This window comes from Macaca fascicularis, chromosome 8 (assembly GCF_037993035.2).
Source record: "Macaca fascicularis isolate 582-1 chromosome 8, T2T-MFA8v1.1".
Classification (NCBI taxonomy): domain Eukaryota; kingdom Metazoa; phylum Chordata; class Mammalia; order Primates; family Cercopithecidae; genus Macaca; species Macaca fascicularis.
This window is the reverse complement of record NC_088382.1, coordinates 25,722,075-25,736,045: the sequence shown is the minus strand read 5'-3', so window position 1 is coordinate 25,736,045 and position 13,971 is coordinate 25,722,075. Positions and strand designations below refer to the sequence as shown.

The 13,971-nt window shown below is 52.9% G+C and overlaps 1 protein-coding gene across 2 annotated transcripts in view; it reads left to right on the top strand.

Moving 5' to 3' along the window:
- BIN3 (bridging integrator 3) overlaps nucleotides 1-13,971 on the top strand; it is a 49,013-nt gene that overhangs the window by 26,538 nt on the left and 8,504 nt on the right. For both annotated transcript variants that reach the window (XM_045398031.2, XM_005562820.4), the window contains 4 exons: nucleotides 6,240-6,280; nucleotides 6,634-6,695; nucleotides 12,650-12,786; nucleotides 13,211-13,251. In XM_045398031.2, coding sequence (XP_045253966.1) covers nucleotides 6,668-6,695; nucleotides 12,650-12,786; nucleotides 13,211-13,251 — 206 coding nt within the window. In that variant the 5' untranslated portion in view covers nucleotides 6,240-6,280; nucleotides 6,634-6,667. The remainder of the gene's footprint in view (nucleotides 1-6,239; nucleotides 6,281-6,633; nucleotides 6,696-12,649; nucleotides 12,787-13,210; nucleotides 13,252-13,971) is intronic.

The following is a 13,971-nucleotide window of genomic DNA, read 5'->3' as shown; positions in this document are numbered from 1 at the left end:
TCTCCAGAGTTTCATCCATGACAGATCTGAAAGAGAAGTGGTTTCAAGAGGGGTCTTTTATTCTGAATGCTCACTACAAACAAAAACCTTCCCAGCACCCCAATCTTTATCAAAATGAACTTTGTTCTCCACAGAAAGTGTAGGCAAATCAGCTGCTTTGCCAGTGTGTTGGTGGCAAGATCTCTGGCTCCGTTCATCTAAGGAGTGGCAAGGAGTCGCAGTGAGGGCAGATGCACACAGGGCGTCCCTCTTCCCTTTCTCACATCTGTCTTGCTGGAGATGGAATTGTGGTCTCTGATTATGGCACCTGCTCTCTGATAGACTGGGGGTCAGGTAAGGGTTAAAGAAGCCAGGTTTGGGAGGCTGGCGCCCTGGGTCCACATCCTGGCTCTGCCACATGCTGTCTGTGACCTTGGGCAAGTTCCTTAACCTCTGGAGCCTTTGTTTTCTCATTTGTAAAATGAGGATGATGACAGTACCTGTGTCACGGATGTTACTTTGAGGCTCACACAAGGTAATACATTGAAAGCACCTAACACAGTGTCTGGCACAAAATAAGTCCCCAGTTAATATTAACTACATCACAGGAAGCTGGTTGATTTGATCCTCTTTATGAACCGTCAGGGACTCAGCCTGTCCCAGGCAGCTAGATTTCCCAATGCAACAAAGTCGGCTAGGCCTTTGATCTCTCACAAGGAATCACAGCTGAGCTACAACTTGGAGTAGTTATTTGCTTCCCTGGCCTATACCCCTCCACTCCCCAGAGGCACTAAAGTAGAAGTAGCAAGACCCTGCCTCTTCAGTCTCGTTCCCCACCCACCACCCCCTCCTGGCCCCCGAAACAGGCCTGGGCTGTGTGGCTGTCTCAGCATCTCTGGCAGCTGCCCTCGGACAGCAGTGACGCACTCTGTTGTTCTTGCCCAGGCACTTTCAGGGAGGGGAGCAGCTGTGGCTGCCTGGGTTATTGGAAGTCATGGAGCCCCTGTCATGGGAAGAAATGCTCATGTTATCTTCAGGGAGTTTCAGGAGGTTTTTGGCTCAGGGCACCCAACTGTCAGGCACAAAGACAGCATTGTGTCCCTACCCTCACTGTTCTCCTGTGCCCAGGTTATTAACACAAATTCCATTATTGTCAAGGCTTTGGCTAGAATGACTTGTTGCTGCTGGGGCTGACCATTAGAACTGAGATGGAGGAACGAAAGCTCCCCCAGTCCCGATCCTCACCTTCCACCCAGTCCCCTCCCACTCCCCAGGTCCCATAAAGTGACTGGAGCATCTTAGCATAGAAAGAAGCCGCCGCACCTTCCTGCATAACCTGGGAAGATGGAAGAGCTCTTCAAAGCTTTGCTCTTCATGTCCCCCTGAAACAAGGGTTACTGTGAGTCTTGCACACAGGGAACATACACTCCAAGGTTCCTAGCCAGGTGGGTGCTCTGCAAAGTTAGGGCGAAGAGAGTCTGGCCACATGCAGCCTCGCCACTGGAGAAGGATTTTCACCTGCCAGGCGACAGGGCCCTTAGCCTCATTAATCCTGCTAGAACACACCTACGGGCAGCCCACTTTCCACCCAGAGCATCCCTTGAAGGAGGGGGCTTCCCAGAGTGCTGAGGATTCTGGGCTTCTCAGACTCCGATCAGATGCACCTCAGCCCTGGGATCAGAGCCCCAGTCCTGCCTGCCAGTTTCCTTTTTCACTTCACCATGAGCATAAGTTTGGGTGGGAACTCAGCCTGTTCATTCACTTAATACTGAGTTCCCACTCTGTGCCAGGGCATGACCTGTGCACTGCCAATAGAGCAGGGAACAGCAAAACCCCTTCCTCCCACCGTGAGCCTTGGAGAATGAATGCAGGGAGTGGCCAAAGGTAGTGTCTGGGGCTTGGTTCTCCCTGCACTAACCTCGCCAGCCTGGCCCAGCTTGCCCTGATCCCCTGACGGTCCATGCACATGTGTTTATACTTGCATTGTTGACTGGGGTCCAATTGCCTTTGGCAAAGGCATCAAGCATTCAAAGATGTTCAGATCTTTTCTGTCTGGCTCTTTTCCTCAGAATGAGGCTCCAGTGTGTCCCTTTGGTCCCTTAGCCATTATCTGAGAGGCTAGAATTCTGGCAGTGTCCCCGTGCATCTTTCCCCAGTGAAGGAGAGAGCTCTCGGACCAGTGAGGTAGAGAAGCAACCCACCCCGGCCGCTGGAAGCAGGGAGGTGAAATGTGTCCGAACTCCTCTCAGGCTGTCAGATGGCCTTGAGCGGCACCAAGTAGAAAACGCACTCCTGCCCCCAGCCTGCTCCTCGGCTTCATTGTGAGACCTTGAGTTCCTCAGCTTCCAGAATGATCCAACCTAGCTGAAAACCTGAAGTCCCTCCCGATACAAGTCCAGACAGTCCCCAGCCAGGGAGACCAGGTGTTCTCTGACATCCCACACACATCGGCACACTTGGGGGATTGCAAAAGAGAGGAAGGGAGCCAAAGGCTGGGGCCCCAGGGTACAGCTGACACTCAGCACCCCTCCCAAAGAGCACCCCCTGTGTGTTCTGGATCTCTAGAAGAGTTTGGTTTGGGCCAAGTAGTGCTTAGTTTTAATTTTCTCTTTCTGGAAATAAATACTTTTAGTAAGTAAAGATGCTGCTCAGCTATCATATCCTGCAAAGTTAGAAGAAAGATGTGGGCCAGGTGCGGTGGCTCATGCCTGTAATCCCAGCACTTTGGGAGGCCAAGGCAGGCAGATCACTCGAGGCCAGGAGTTCAAGACCAGCCCAGGTAACATGGTGACCCCATCTCTACCAAAAAAAAAAAATTCAAAAATTAGCTGGGTGTGGTGTCTCACTCCTATAGTCCCAGCTACTCAGGAGGCTGAGGCATGAGAATTGCTTAGGCCTGGGAGGCAGAGGTTGCAGTGAGCAGAGGTTGTGTCACCGTACTCCAGTCTGAATGACAGAGTAAGACTCTGTCTCAAAAAAAAAAAAAAAAGGATGTGTCTAGCAGGCTGGGCACAGTGGCTCACACCTGTAATCCCAGCACTTTGAGACACTGAGGCACGGGGGATGATCACCTGAAGTCAGGAGTTCGAGGCCAGCCTGACCAACATAGTGAAACCCCGTCTCTACTAAAAACACAAAGATTAGCCGGGCATGGTGGCGCATGCCTGTAATCCCAGCTACTTGGGAGGCTGAGGCAGGAGAATCGCTTGAACCCGGGCGGCAGAGGTTGCGGTGAGCTGAGATCGCACTATTGCACTCCAACCTGGGTGACAAGAGCGGAACTCCGTCTCAAAAAAATAAAAAAATTTAAAAAATGTGTATCTAGTAAAGGGAGCCAGGGCACTGTCACAGCACCCAAGCATGGGGCTCCACCCTTAGCCAACATCAGAGTTTCCCTGGCTGCCGGTTTCCTGTGTACTTGGAGCAGCTTCTCCTCTCTGCGAACAGGTTTATAGCCCAGCCTTCAGCCCCAGATTGCTCTGGTCTTCCCAACACCCCAGTGAGCAGGAGAAAAACACAGAAACTAACATTTAGTGAGCACTGCCGTGGGCCAGGCGCCTTGCAGTCTGTTCTGCACGCGCTGCCTCTTAATCCTCAAAAGGAACCACTCAGGTAGATATTATTTTCAGCTATTTCCTTGTAAACCACCTAAAGTTGGCTGGGTGAGGTGGCTTACACCTGTAATCCCAGCACTTTGGGAGGCCAGTGCAAGAGAATCACTTGAGGCCAGAAGTTCAAGACCAGCCTAGGCAACATAGCAAAATCCCGTCTCCACAAAAATTTTTTAAAAATTAGCCAGGCATAATGGCATATGCCTATAGTCCCAGCTATGCAGGAGGCTGAGACAGGAGTACTGCTTGAGCCTAGAAGGTCAAGGCTGCAGTGAGCCATGATGCCACCACTGCATTCCAGCCTGGGCAACAGAGCAAAACTCTGTCTCAAAAAAAAAAAAAATTGTTCAGTACTGTCAAGGCTCCACAGCTAGTATCAGAGTTCATATCTTAACCTGTCTCTGCTCATGCCTCTAAACTGCATTCTTCTAGCCCTGCTCCAGAAAACTAGGCTGACACCAGAGTACAGACTTTCAAGGGCCCCGGCAAGGCTCCTTCACACCAAAGCAAATTTCCCACCTGCAGTCACACCATGAGCCTTTTCGTTCCTTTAGCTAAGACTTTGGTTCCTGCAAACTTGCAAATCCCCTGGGACAGGCAGCACTTTAAACGCTCATCAAGCATTTGTGCACTAGTGGGAGTGAATTTTGAATTTTTTTCTTATGAGTAGCTTTTGCTAGATCCTAAGGAAAGTAATGATAAAAATATTGGGTTCCTGGATGGAGAAAGAGTCTGTTGAAAAGAGGAAGAAAGATTGTAGGATGGGAGGCGGGGGCACCAATGGTGGATTTTACATCACAGTTTTATGGAAGATTCTAGATGCTAGGATCATAAAGTAAGGAAAAGAGCATTTTTTCCTGCTTCTGGATTTTACAGTTGAAATGAGGAAGGTAAGCTATCTCTATGCAAGGAGTCTCTTTTCGTGCCTGGAGAGCCAGAGCTAAGCAGACTCTCTAACTCTCTCTGGCCTCATCCCTGCTGTCCAAAAGGCCCATCATAGTCAGCACGTAGATTTGTATCTGGCTGTTGTTTATCTCCACCACCAGGGCCCATGTCTGTTTGAATCACCAGGGTATCCCCAGAACCTGGCAGAATGCATTGCACTTAATAGGTGCTCAATACATGTCCGTAGGAATGAATGTTGTTGAAATTTGAAACAAAAAGACCTGAACCAGGACTCTGGATTCTAGCCTTGCATTGCCACCGGAATGTCCTGCGTCCTTAGGGAAGTTACTCCTGCCTCTGGGCTTCGGGCTCCTCATTTGTAACGTGAATGCTGTTTTGTCATTCCAGGGCTATGTTGAATTAATCTAAATCCAAACGTGGAAGGCTAAGGTTGATGGGCTTAGAATGCTCTCATCAGGTCAGCGTTGCTGGAAGGCAGTGGTGGGAATAGCGCGGCTTTGACCGTTTCTGCAGATACGTACTCCCGGACCCTCAGAGCCCTCAAGGCTCTTGGGGACAGGATTCCCGGGGAGCAGCCAGGAAGACTTCTTTCTTAGGTCAGGGCTTTCATTTATCAGCAAACGCCTTCCAGGAGAATGATGGTTACGAATACAGGCTGTGGAGCCAGGCTGCCTGGGTTCCATTCCCACTGTGCTCAGCCCTACCCCTCATCAATGGGGTGACCTTGGCCAGGGTACATAACCTGGTTCCCAGTGACCTCCTCAGTACTATCGTCTGATAGTCACACCTGCCTTGGAGATGAGTTCAGAGAACTCCATTCTTGTAAAGCACACAGTGAGGGCTCTATGAAAGTGAGTTAGCGGTTTTGACTTCTCAGAGCACGAAGCCTGAAGCTGGCCCCTGACAGCTGCAGCTCTGGCCAGGGAGAGCAGGAAGGACTGGCCTCTAGCTTAGTCTCCTTTGCCTCTCAATGTCGTTTACTTCCCATTCTACGCCCATAAGAGACCAATCATGAGGTTCGGTTTTACAAATAGTGAAGTCTAGGCACCAGAAGAAAGTACTAGACTTTATCTTCCGCAACAAGTGCAACCCCGGGTTCAGAACTCACCCATTTGGTTTCAGTGTTGCTGGCTCTCGAGAGAGTTGATATCCAGTCAGGAGTGGAGAGAGCCTGGCCTGAGTCAGTAGTCATAGTGTCTGTGTTTGATGCATCCCAATCACAAAGCACAAGTGCATGATTGTTCCTGACCCACCCTGAGCCCAGCAGGGGCAGGGGGTCCTGAGTGGAGGGCAGGGTAGGAGGGGAGGTGCCCTGCATGGACCTGGAAACTAGGAAAAGGCAGAGACAGCCCCCAACTCCAGACCCACCCAATCCTCTGCACCCTGCTGCCTCCCTGAATGGAGTCAAGTCATGTTCTGAGCACTGTGACCACCTCCAGCCTGGGGTGAGGAGGGCACGCAGCGAGTGCCTTGCTCCAGGCTGGGAAGAGCAGATCCATGGTCCGCTGGCACCTGCCTGGCTGGCCCCTCTGGGAGGGGAGCCTTCCTCCGTAAATCAAACACTTAATTAACTTGGGAACACGGGAATATCGTGTCAGGAGCGATCTGTCAGTGCTTGTGTGAACCGGACCGTGTTGTTTTCTGCGGACTGGGGCTGGGTGTGGAGAGAGTTTCAGGAGGCTGGAAGGTTTTTTCCACCGTGTTGTCATTTCTCCAATAATTGAGTTATCTCTCTTGTTGCAGGTGGAGAGAGACTTTGAAAGGGAGTATGGAAAACTTCAGCAGTGAGTGTCAACCCCAGAAAGATGAGGTGGGAGGTAGGGAGGGACAAGGGCCCCCTGCCAGGTCTCACTTGTCTGCCTAGTGCCCTTCCCTGGGCTGCCCCTCTGCCCCGTGAGTACCCTGGAAGCTGAGGGCAATTCAGGTCACCAGGCTACCAGAACTGTTCCCCAGCAATGGCCACGCAAGAGTCGTTCACTCGTAGCTTTTGGGTGTGGTGGCACTTCTGTCAGTGGGAAAAGTCCCCACGGAGAAGATCCCCTTCTCCTCCTCCATGGCAGGCCCTCCAGAGCACCTGGACTTCGCTCAGGTAGGGGGAAGGAAGGAGACCCCAAGCAGCCTGTCCCCTGCCTTGCAGGCTGGAAGAGCAGACCCGGAAGCTGCAGAAAGACATGAAGAAGAGCACCGATGCTGACCTGGGTAGGTGACTTTCCACCCGCACCACTGGCTTGGTAAGGTGGGGCAGAGGTGGGCACCCTCCTCCCTCAGGCCTCTAAGGGCTCTGATGTCACTGCACTCAGAGGACATGTGCCCAGTGTCCTGAGAAGCAGCCTGAGGGCAGCCACCCCTCACCAGTCAGATCCCACTTCGCACAGAGCTCACACCGCCCCACTGTGGATGTGGGTGTTGGGGCAAGACTCTCCTGGGACTCCAGTCAGGGCAGTACTGCAGCTGGTGGAAGCTTCTGCCATCAGATGCCTCCACTGCTTCATAATCCTGGCCGGCGGCTTAGGCTGTCCAGAGGGAAAGGGAAGCACGTTCCCTCCTGCAGAAACAAAACTCCCTGTCCTGCTGGGACGGGCGCTCCAGTGGCAACAAGAATGGAAGCTGTTGCGTGTTTAAACAGCTTGGGTTAAAGTGTAAGGCCAAAAATACCCCAGATAATTCTGTCATGACAAAGGGCACTGGGAGGCCCGTGGGAAGTGGGGGCCAGCAGGTGCTGGGAAACAGCCAGGGCCCTTGGGGAGCTTTCTTGGCTGGGGAGTTCTTGTTTGAAACAAGGAGGAACTAGGCCCAGGAGCCTAGAGACAAAGGCAGGTCTGGAATAAAGGAGTGTCCAGAGCCCCTGCCCCAGGCCATGTCCCAGGAAGGAGGCGACGAGCAACCGGGAGAGATGGAGACCATTCCTTGAGGTTCTTTCTCCAAGGCCTTGACTTTCCCGCCCCAGAGCAGCAAGCACTTGACCAAAGGTTGATCAATAGCTTCAGCACTCCCTGCACAACTCTGGACAGCCGACTTAGCTCTACCTCAATTCCCTCACCTGAGAAGCACAGGTAGTGCCAGTCCGAGTGGCATAGGTTCATGTTGAAGATAAAGTTGGATGAGCAACGTAAAGCGCCGAGAACAGAGCCTGGCGAGGGTCAGCTCTTGGGGCGTCCGCTCCTGTCATCACTGTCATCGTTGTGGGCAGCAAGGCTCCCTGACTGGGTGGACCTCTGCAGCTCCTTCCCTGGGTCCGTTGGGAGGGCTGTGTCCATATACCACACTGGGACGGGGACCTGAAAGAGACTTGGGTATGGCCAGGACTGCCCACTTCCTCTCACTCAGCAGATACTGACTGAGAACCCACATGTACCAGGCACTCTCAGCACTAGAGACTCAACAGCAAGACAAGTTGGGCGCTTATGTTCTAGGAGGAAGCCCTGCAAGAGGTCCACAAGTGGACCGGTGTTATAATGACATGTCATGGCGTGTTGGGTCAAGAAAAATAAGGAGGTAAAGAGTGACAGGGTCAAGGGAGGCCTTCCTGGGGAAGTGTTCTCTGGGCAGAGTCCTGAAGGAATGAGTAACCCGCACAAGTAGAGCCAAGGGAAGAGGGCCTGAAACACAGACAGCAAGCACGGAGGCCCAAAGGCCGTGCACACTGACCAGAGATGCAGGAGAGGCAGCAGGAGAGTGGAGAAGCCATCTTCAGTCCCCTCGGCCACTCCAGCTGCTGAATAATGTCCTGTTACGGCTGTGAAGAAATTTCACCTACCTGAGCTCTTCTGACCTTGAGATTGGCGGGGCACATGACACACCCATTTTATAAACGGGCATGTCCATTTGATAAAGGAGGAAGAGTTCAGCTCCTCTTCTCCAAGTCCAGGGCCCTGTCTCCCCAGCGAAGGCTGTCCATGTCCCACTCTTTCCTTTGCCCACCCCCACCGCCAAACTAGAAGGTGACTGAAACAGCCCCTGCTCTGGAACCCTGGCCCATCCACTCTTGGCTTGGCTGGCTGTGAGCCTAGTGCAAATGGCAGCATCACTGTCTCCTGACACCATTCAAAGGGCCACAGGGCAGTGGGCACCTAAGGGTGGGATTTGAGGACCAGCCTGCTCCTACTTGGCACGGCAGTTACGAGGAAAACGCTTGAAATGTCCCTAATAGAGGCAGTGATTTGAATTTGTTCCCATTTTATGCCAGCTCCTGAGCCTCAGCCAGTTACTGATGTGTAAACCCACCTTTCCTACAAAGCACTGTCACAAAAGGAAAGCATTCCTTCCCTGGCAGCCGCCGTCACCACCGCCGCCACCACCACCACCACCACCATGCCCTGGCGAGCCCTGACTACCGGTGCAGGGACTGGGGCCGTCTTGGTCTGTGCCGTGAATTCTCATGCCAGTGCTAATTCCTGGGCCGTGGGCTGGTCTGAACATGCACCTTGCTCCTGGCCTCTAGCATTGCCAAACTATGTGTGTCACAAGCCAAGGACCGGATTTGGAAGTTTGTCTGCAGTTGTTTGTTTTGTAGTTATTTCAGGTCTGAGTTACTTGGGTCACATTTTTCTTGATCGGTCCCCACTGCCTTTCCAGTTCAGGAGCCGCTGTGACCCGTTGCTTCCTCTCCTTCCTGCTTCTGCAGACAGCTGCACTGTCAGAACATAAATGAAGCCAGGGTGTGCTGTGTTCACAGTGGCTTGCTCCGGAACCAAGGAGGGCATCAGGGGTCTGTGACGCACTGTCTGTGGCTGTGGAAAGCTTAGTTTTCCAGCAGAGAAACCAGAGTTTGATGGGTGACTGCAGAAGCCTAGCATTGCTATCCTCAGGAATGGATGTGGGCAGAGACAGTGCCTCTGAAGAGCCACGGTGCTGGTCATGGGGCTGAGGCGAGCCTGACGGCCATGTCAGTCTCACATACGGGGCATCAGCGTTGTGGGCGGGCTTGCTGTGCTGCAGGCCGCCGGGCCCCACCTCCAGCCTCCAACTAACTCATGGGCTGGGCGAGACCTGGAGATGTGTGTTCCTGGAGTTCCCAGGTGACGCTGAGGCCCACACTGAGCACCACTGATCTGGACAGTTGAGGGGAATGGAAGGATGCCTTTCCTGAGCGTGGAATTTCCTAAGCTCCCCAGCAAGGTGGAAAATCCCGAGTTATTCTAAAAAAGATTACCTTTCTTTCAGAAACTCATATTACTTTCAGAGTGCTCTGGTGAACCTTTGACTTTTACATTCCAGAGGCTGCATCAGGACTCTAGAGACCCAGGTGGGGTCCAAGACCCTCACTTTCTCTAAGGTTCAAAGACCACCAGCCTCCTGGTGTGGGCCAAGCTGACTGTGCCCCTCTCCCAGACCCTATAGGAAACAATGAGAGGTATGGGCTGGAGCAGGGACTACAGGTCCAGAGGGGCATGGAGACCTGCTGTTCTTTATTTTTGTTGAGGGGGAACGGAGTCTTGCTATGTCATCCAGGCTGGTCTCGAACTCCTGGGCTCAAGGGATCCTCCTGCTTCAGCTTCCCAAAGCACAGGGATTACAGGCATGAGCCGCCACGCCCAGCCAAGGTCATGGTGTTCTTAGTGTCATCTACCCCAGCTCTGCTCTGCACACATGAAGCGGGGGCATCACTGGGTGGAGATTCCAGACCCAGTTCTGCCCAGGGCTGGCCACTGAGCCCACTCAGTTCCTTGACTTCCTGACAATGCAAGAGCTTTAGGAAAGAAAGGAGAAAATGGGGCTGGGCTGGGCACAGTGGCTCACGCCTGTAATCCCAGCACTTTGGGAGGCCAAGGCAGGTAGATCACCTGAGGTCGGGAGTTTGAGACCAACCTGGCCAAAATGGTGAAATCCCGTCTCTACTAAAAATATAAAAATTAGGTGGGCGTAGTGGCAGGCACCTGTAATCCCAGCTACTTGGGAGGCTGAGGCAGGAGAATCACTTGAAGCCAGGAGGTGGAGGATGCAGTGAGCCGAGATCATGCCATTGCGCTCCAGCCTGGGCCACAAGAGCGAAACTCCGTCTCAAAAAAAAAAAGGGAAAGTGGGAAGAACGTCTCCTTGCTCCTCTGGCTTTTTGGGTTGTTTTCCTCATTTTTTTTTTTTAAGAAATAGCAGAAGATATTTTTTGGAAACATTTCCAGCTTTATCCAGAATTTTTTTATCTTTTTATTATGCTGTATGTGATCATTTCATAATCAAATCAAGTTACACATAACGTTTGTTCCTAAACCTACAGGGTCACTCCACAGAATTTCAGAGGTGTTTTTCCCTCCGTTGCTTCAACATTTCTGGAAAGTTTACATTTCCAGCCTTCTCCCACAGTTTGCCCTTTTGCTGGGTGACTGTAGCACTCTCCCAGATTCCAGAAAACCCCCAGGAGGATGCTCCTGGCCGGCCAGTCCGCTCAGCACTGCTTTGCTGGCTGGTGAAGGGGCCTGGAGGAGGCAGACCCTTCCCTGGGGAGCGCAAGGTCAGGGGTCGGATTCATACCATGGAGTGCTAGGCGAGGCCACATCTGTAATTAACTGGGAGGCGGACCTTATGTCATGGGTCCTAAGACACTTTTTCCACAGTTAACGTCTCTGAAATGAAAGGACTGAAAGTGTAGCCTGGTTTGATTGACAACAGTTTTTTCTCTTAGTAGTTTATACAATAAATGACTTACGATGAAGAGCATCTTAAATTCAGTAACATGCATATGGTAAGAAATGCATTTGCAATGTGTCTTCTCCCCTGAGACCTGCCCCAGATGCACTCTGACACTGGTACAGACAGCATCAGGCCAGCATGGCCCTTCTCCAGGCCCGCCTCCTGCCCCTCTAGAATTTTGTTTCTAGAATCTAGAAATAATGGAGGCCTGAAAACATGTTCAGGACCAGGAGCTCCAAAGCTGCCAGCAGGTCTCCAGCCCGCCTCTGAGCCGCCTGTGACTCCCAGGCTTCCCATCTGCCCAGCAGGGAATGTCAACAGAGGAGGGAGGAGCACAGAGGGGTGGGTGGCACATTCGTGGGGATCGGGTACCAGGGTGCCTTGAAAAACGTCAGTGGACGCCTGATGGACAGAGCTTTGATGGACCTGTCCACTGGCTTCCTCCAGGCCAGATCACCATAAGGAGAGCAGTGAACAGGGAAGCAGCTGCCCAGGGTCAAGGGTCAGGGCCCAGCTGGCATGTTCAGCCATTTGACCTTGGAGGCATTACAAACCCTTTTGCGCCTGATCTGCCTCCTCTCTAAAATGGAACCAAAATACATTTCCGCTAGACATCCCCTGGGTTGTTTGAGCCCTAAATGAGAGTGCTTGGGACTCTTATTTAGTAGTGGTAGAACCCCAAGATGGGGACCTGCTGGCAGCTTTGGAGCTCTTTGTCCCGTACAAGTTCCCAGGTTTCCATTATTTACAAACAAAATTCTGGAGGAGCAGGAAGAGACCCTGAAGGAGGGCCCTGCTGTCCCAGTGCCACCTGTACCAGCTGCAGAGTGTGTCTGGGTGAGTCTCGGGGGGAAAACACAGTTTCCAGTGTATCTCTTCCTACTGGATGTCGAGGAAACCAGGGGTTGACAAGCTACAGCTGCTGGCCTAATCTGACCCAGTTTTGTCAATAAAGTTTTATTGAAACAGCCACATCCATTTTTTATGTGCTGTCGCTGGCAGTTTTTACAGCACACGGCAGAGTCAAGAAGTTGCAACAGAAATTGTGCGGCCCTCAAAGCCTGAAATATTTACTGTTGGGCCCTTTGTAGTAAAAGCATGTGTAAACTGGAATACTGTTATTCTTGTCCCTCTGGGAGTCCCAAACCAAGTGTCACATCCAAACCACCTGGAGAGGTGGTTTTAAATGCATATTCTTGGGTATCAGGTTTACTGAATTAGAATCTTCGGAGCCAGAAACATATTTTATAGCCTCCCACCCAGATGGTCCTTTTCTAACCCAGGGTTTGGAGAACAGGTAAAGCTGCTCAAAAGAATTGTCCAGAGCAGTGTTAGGGTCGGGAATGAGCATTAAAGCATGGGGATCAGCAGCTTGTGGCTGTGTGGTACTTCGCCATTCTGACGGCCGTGGCTGTGGGAAGAGGTCTTCAGGGTGCAGGCCTCTGGCATAGGAGGATGGGGCCTAGAGAGAAGGCCGTGAAACCTGCCCCTTCATAGAAGGCTCACTGAGCTTTGGCTTCTCACAGCCATGTCCAAATCTGCCGTGAAGATATCCTTGGACTTACTCTCCAACCCCCTCTGCGAGCAAGACCAGGACCTTCTGAGCATGGTGACGGCCCTGGACACGGCCATGAAGCGGATGGACGCCTTCAACCAGGAAAAGGTGACTAGGTCTTGGTCTGGGGTGGGCAAACATGACTTCCACCCCCGGTGTGGGCCTCTGGGTGGACTGTGCGGGGAGGCCTGAGTGCCTTCCGTCTGCCCTCGGGGTTCTAAGCCCTCTGGCCTCCTGTGCTGCAATGTGCTGCAAGCCCACAGGGCTCTTTCCAGACTGTTCTGCCTCGGCTCTGCCTGATTCCTGAGGCTCCACAAGCTCGGGTCACTGACGGCAGCCCTGTTCGCCCCAGCCCCTGAGCCTTCTGTGGCCACCCACCCGGCCATCCACCCTGAGCAAGGCCAGGCCCAGGACAAGGACAGCACCCTGTGGCCCTTCAGACTTCCTAGCCCAGCAGTAGTTAGGGGCCCTGCCTTGCCTGTCGTCCTCCCCTCCCTACCAGTTTTAATGTCTTTGGGTTTTTCTTTGACAGGTGAACCAGATCCAGAAGACTGTGATCGAGCCCTTAAAAAAGTGAGTAAATGTCACCTGGGAGCCTTGGGGCACTTATGGGAGAGGTAGGTCAACAACCACTTGGGAACTGAACAGGATTTCTAGCTGCCTGTCCCCAGATTCCCATGGGGCCTGACGGGAAACTGAGTGGGGACATCAGCTCTGTGACCTGTGGCCTAAGCATCCATGCTCCTGGGGGCTCCAGAGCACCCGCATGGCCCAGGTGAGCTCAGGGGACCCCTGCCACCGCCCCCCCCCACCCCACCCAGCAACCGCCGCTGCTCTGGTGGTCATTTGACCGCTTCCTCCTGATTGAGAGCCACTGGGCCGGGGCTTGCTGAATGGAGCTAGCAGAGATCTTGGCCAGCCCTCAGTGGACATGAGCAAGGCCTTTCATCTTGCCCCGCTGGATTGGGAGAGCAGCTGCCTGCAGCACTCAGCTTTGGAAATGTGGGGGTGGCCGCACATGGGGAGGGGCGCGGCAGCGGGGTCTGGCCCGGGAAGGTCCCCTAGCTTGTGACCTGTTGGGGTCAGGAATGCTTCTGTGAGACTCATCTTCTGTTGGGCAGGCCCTGGTCAGCGATCAGACAGGCCTATTCCCTCGGTCCCCAGGGCGGGGAACAGGCAGAGCCGTGCCTTGAAGCCCGGAATCACTTCATCTTCCCTGGCCTCTCACGAGCAGGCTGTGACCTAGAAAGCTCGTGCTCGCCCAGCTGCGCTTTGTTGCCTCTTCTGCGGTGG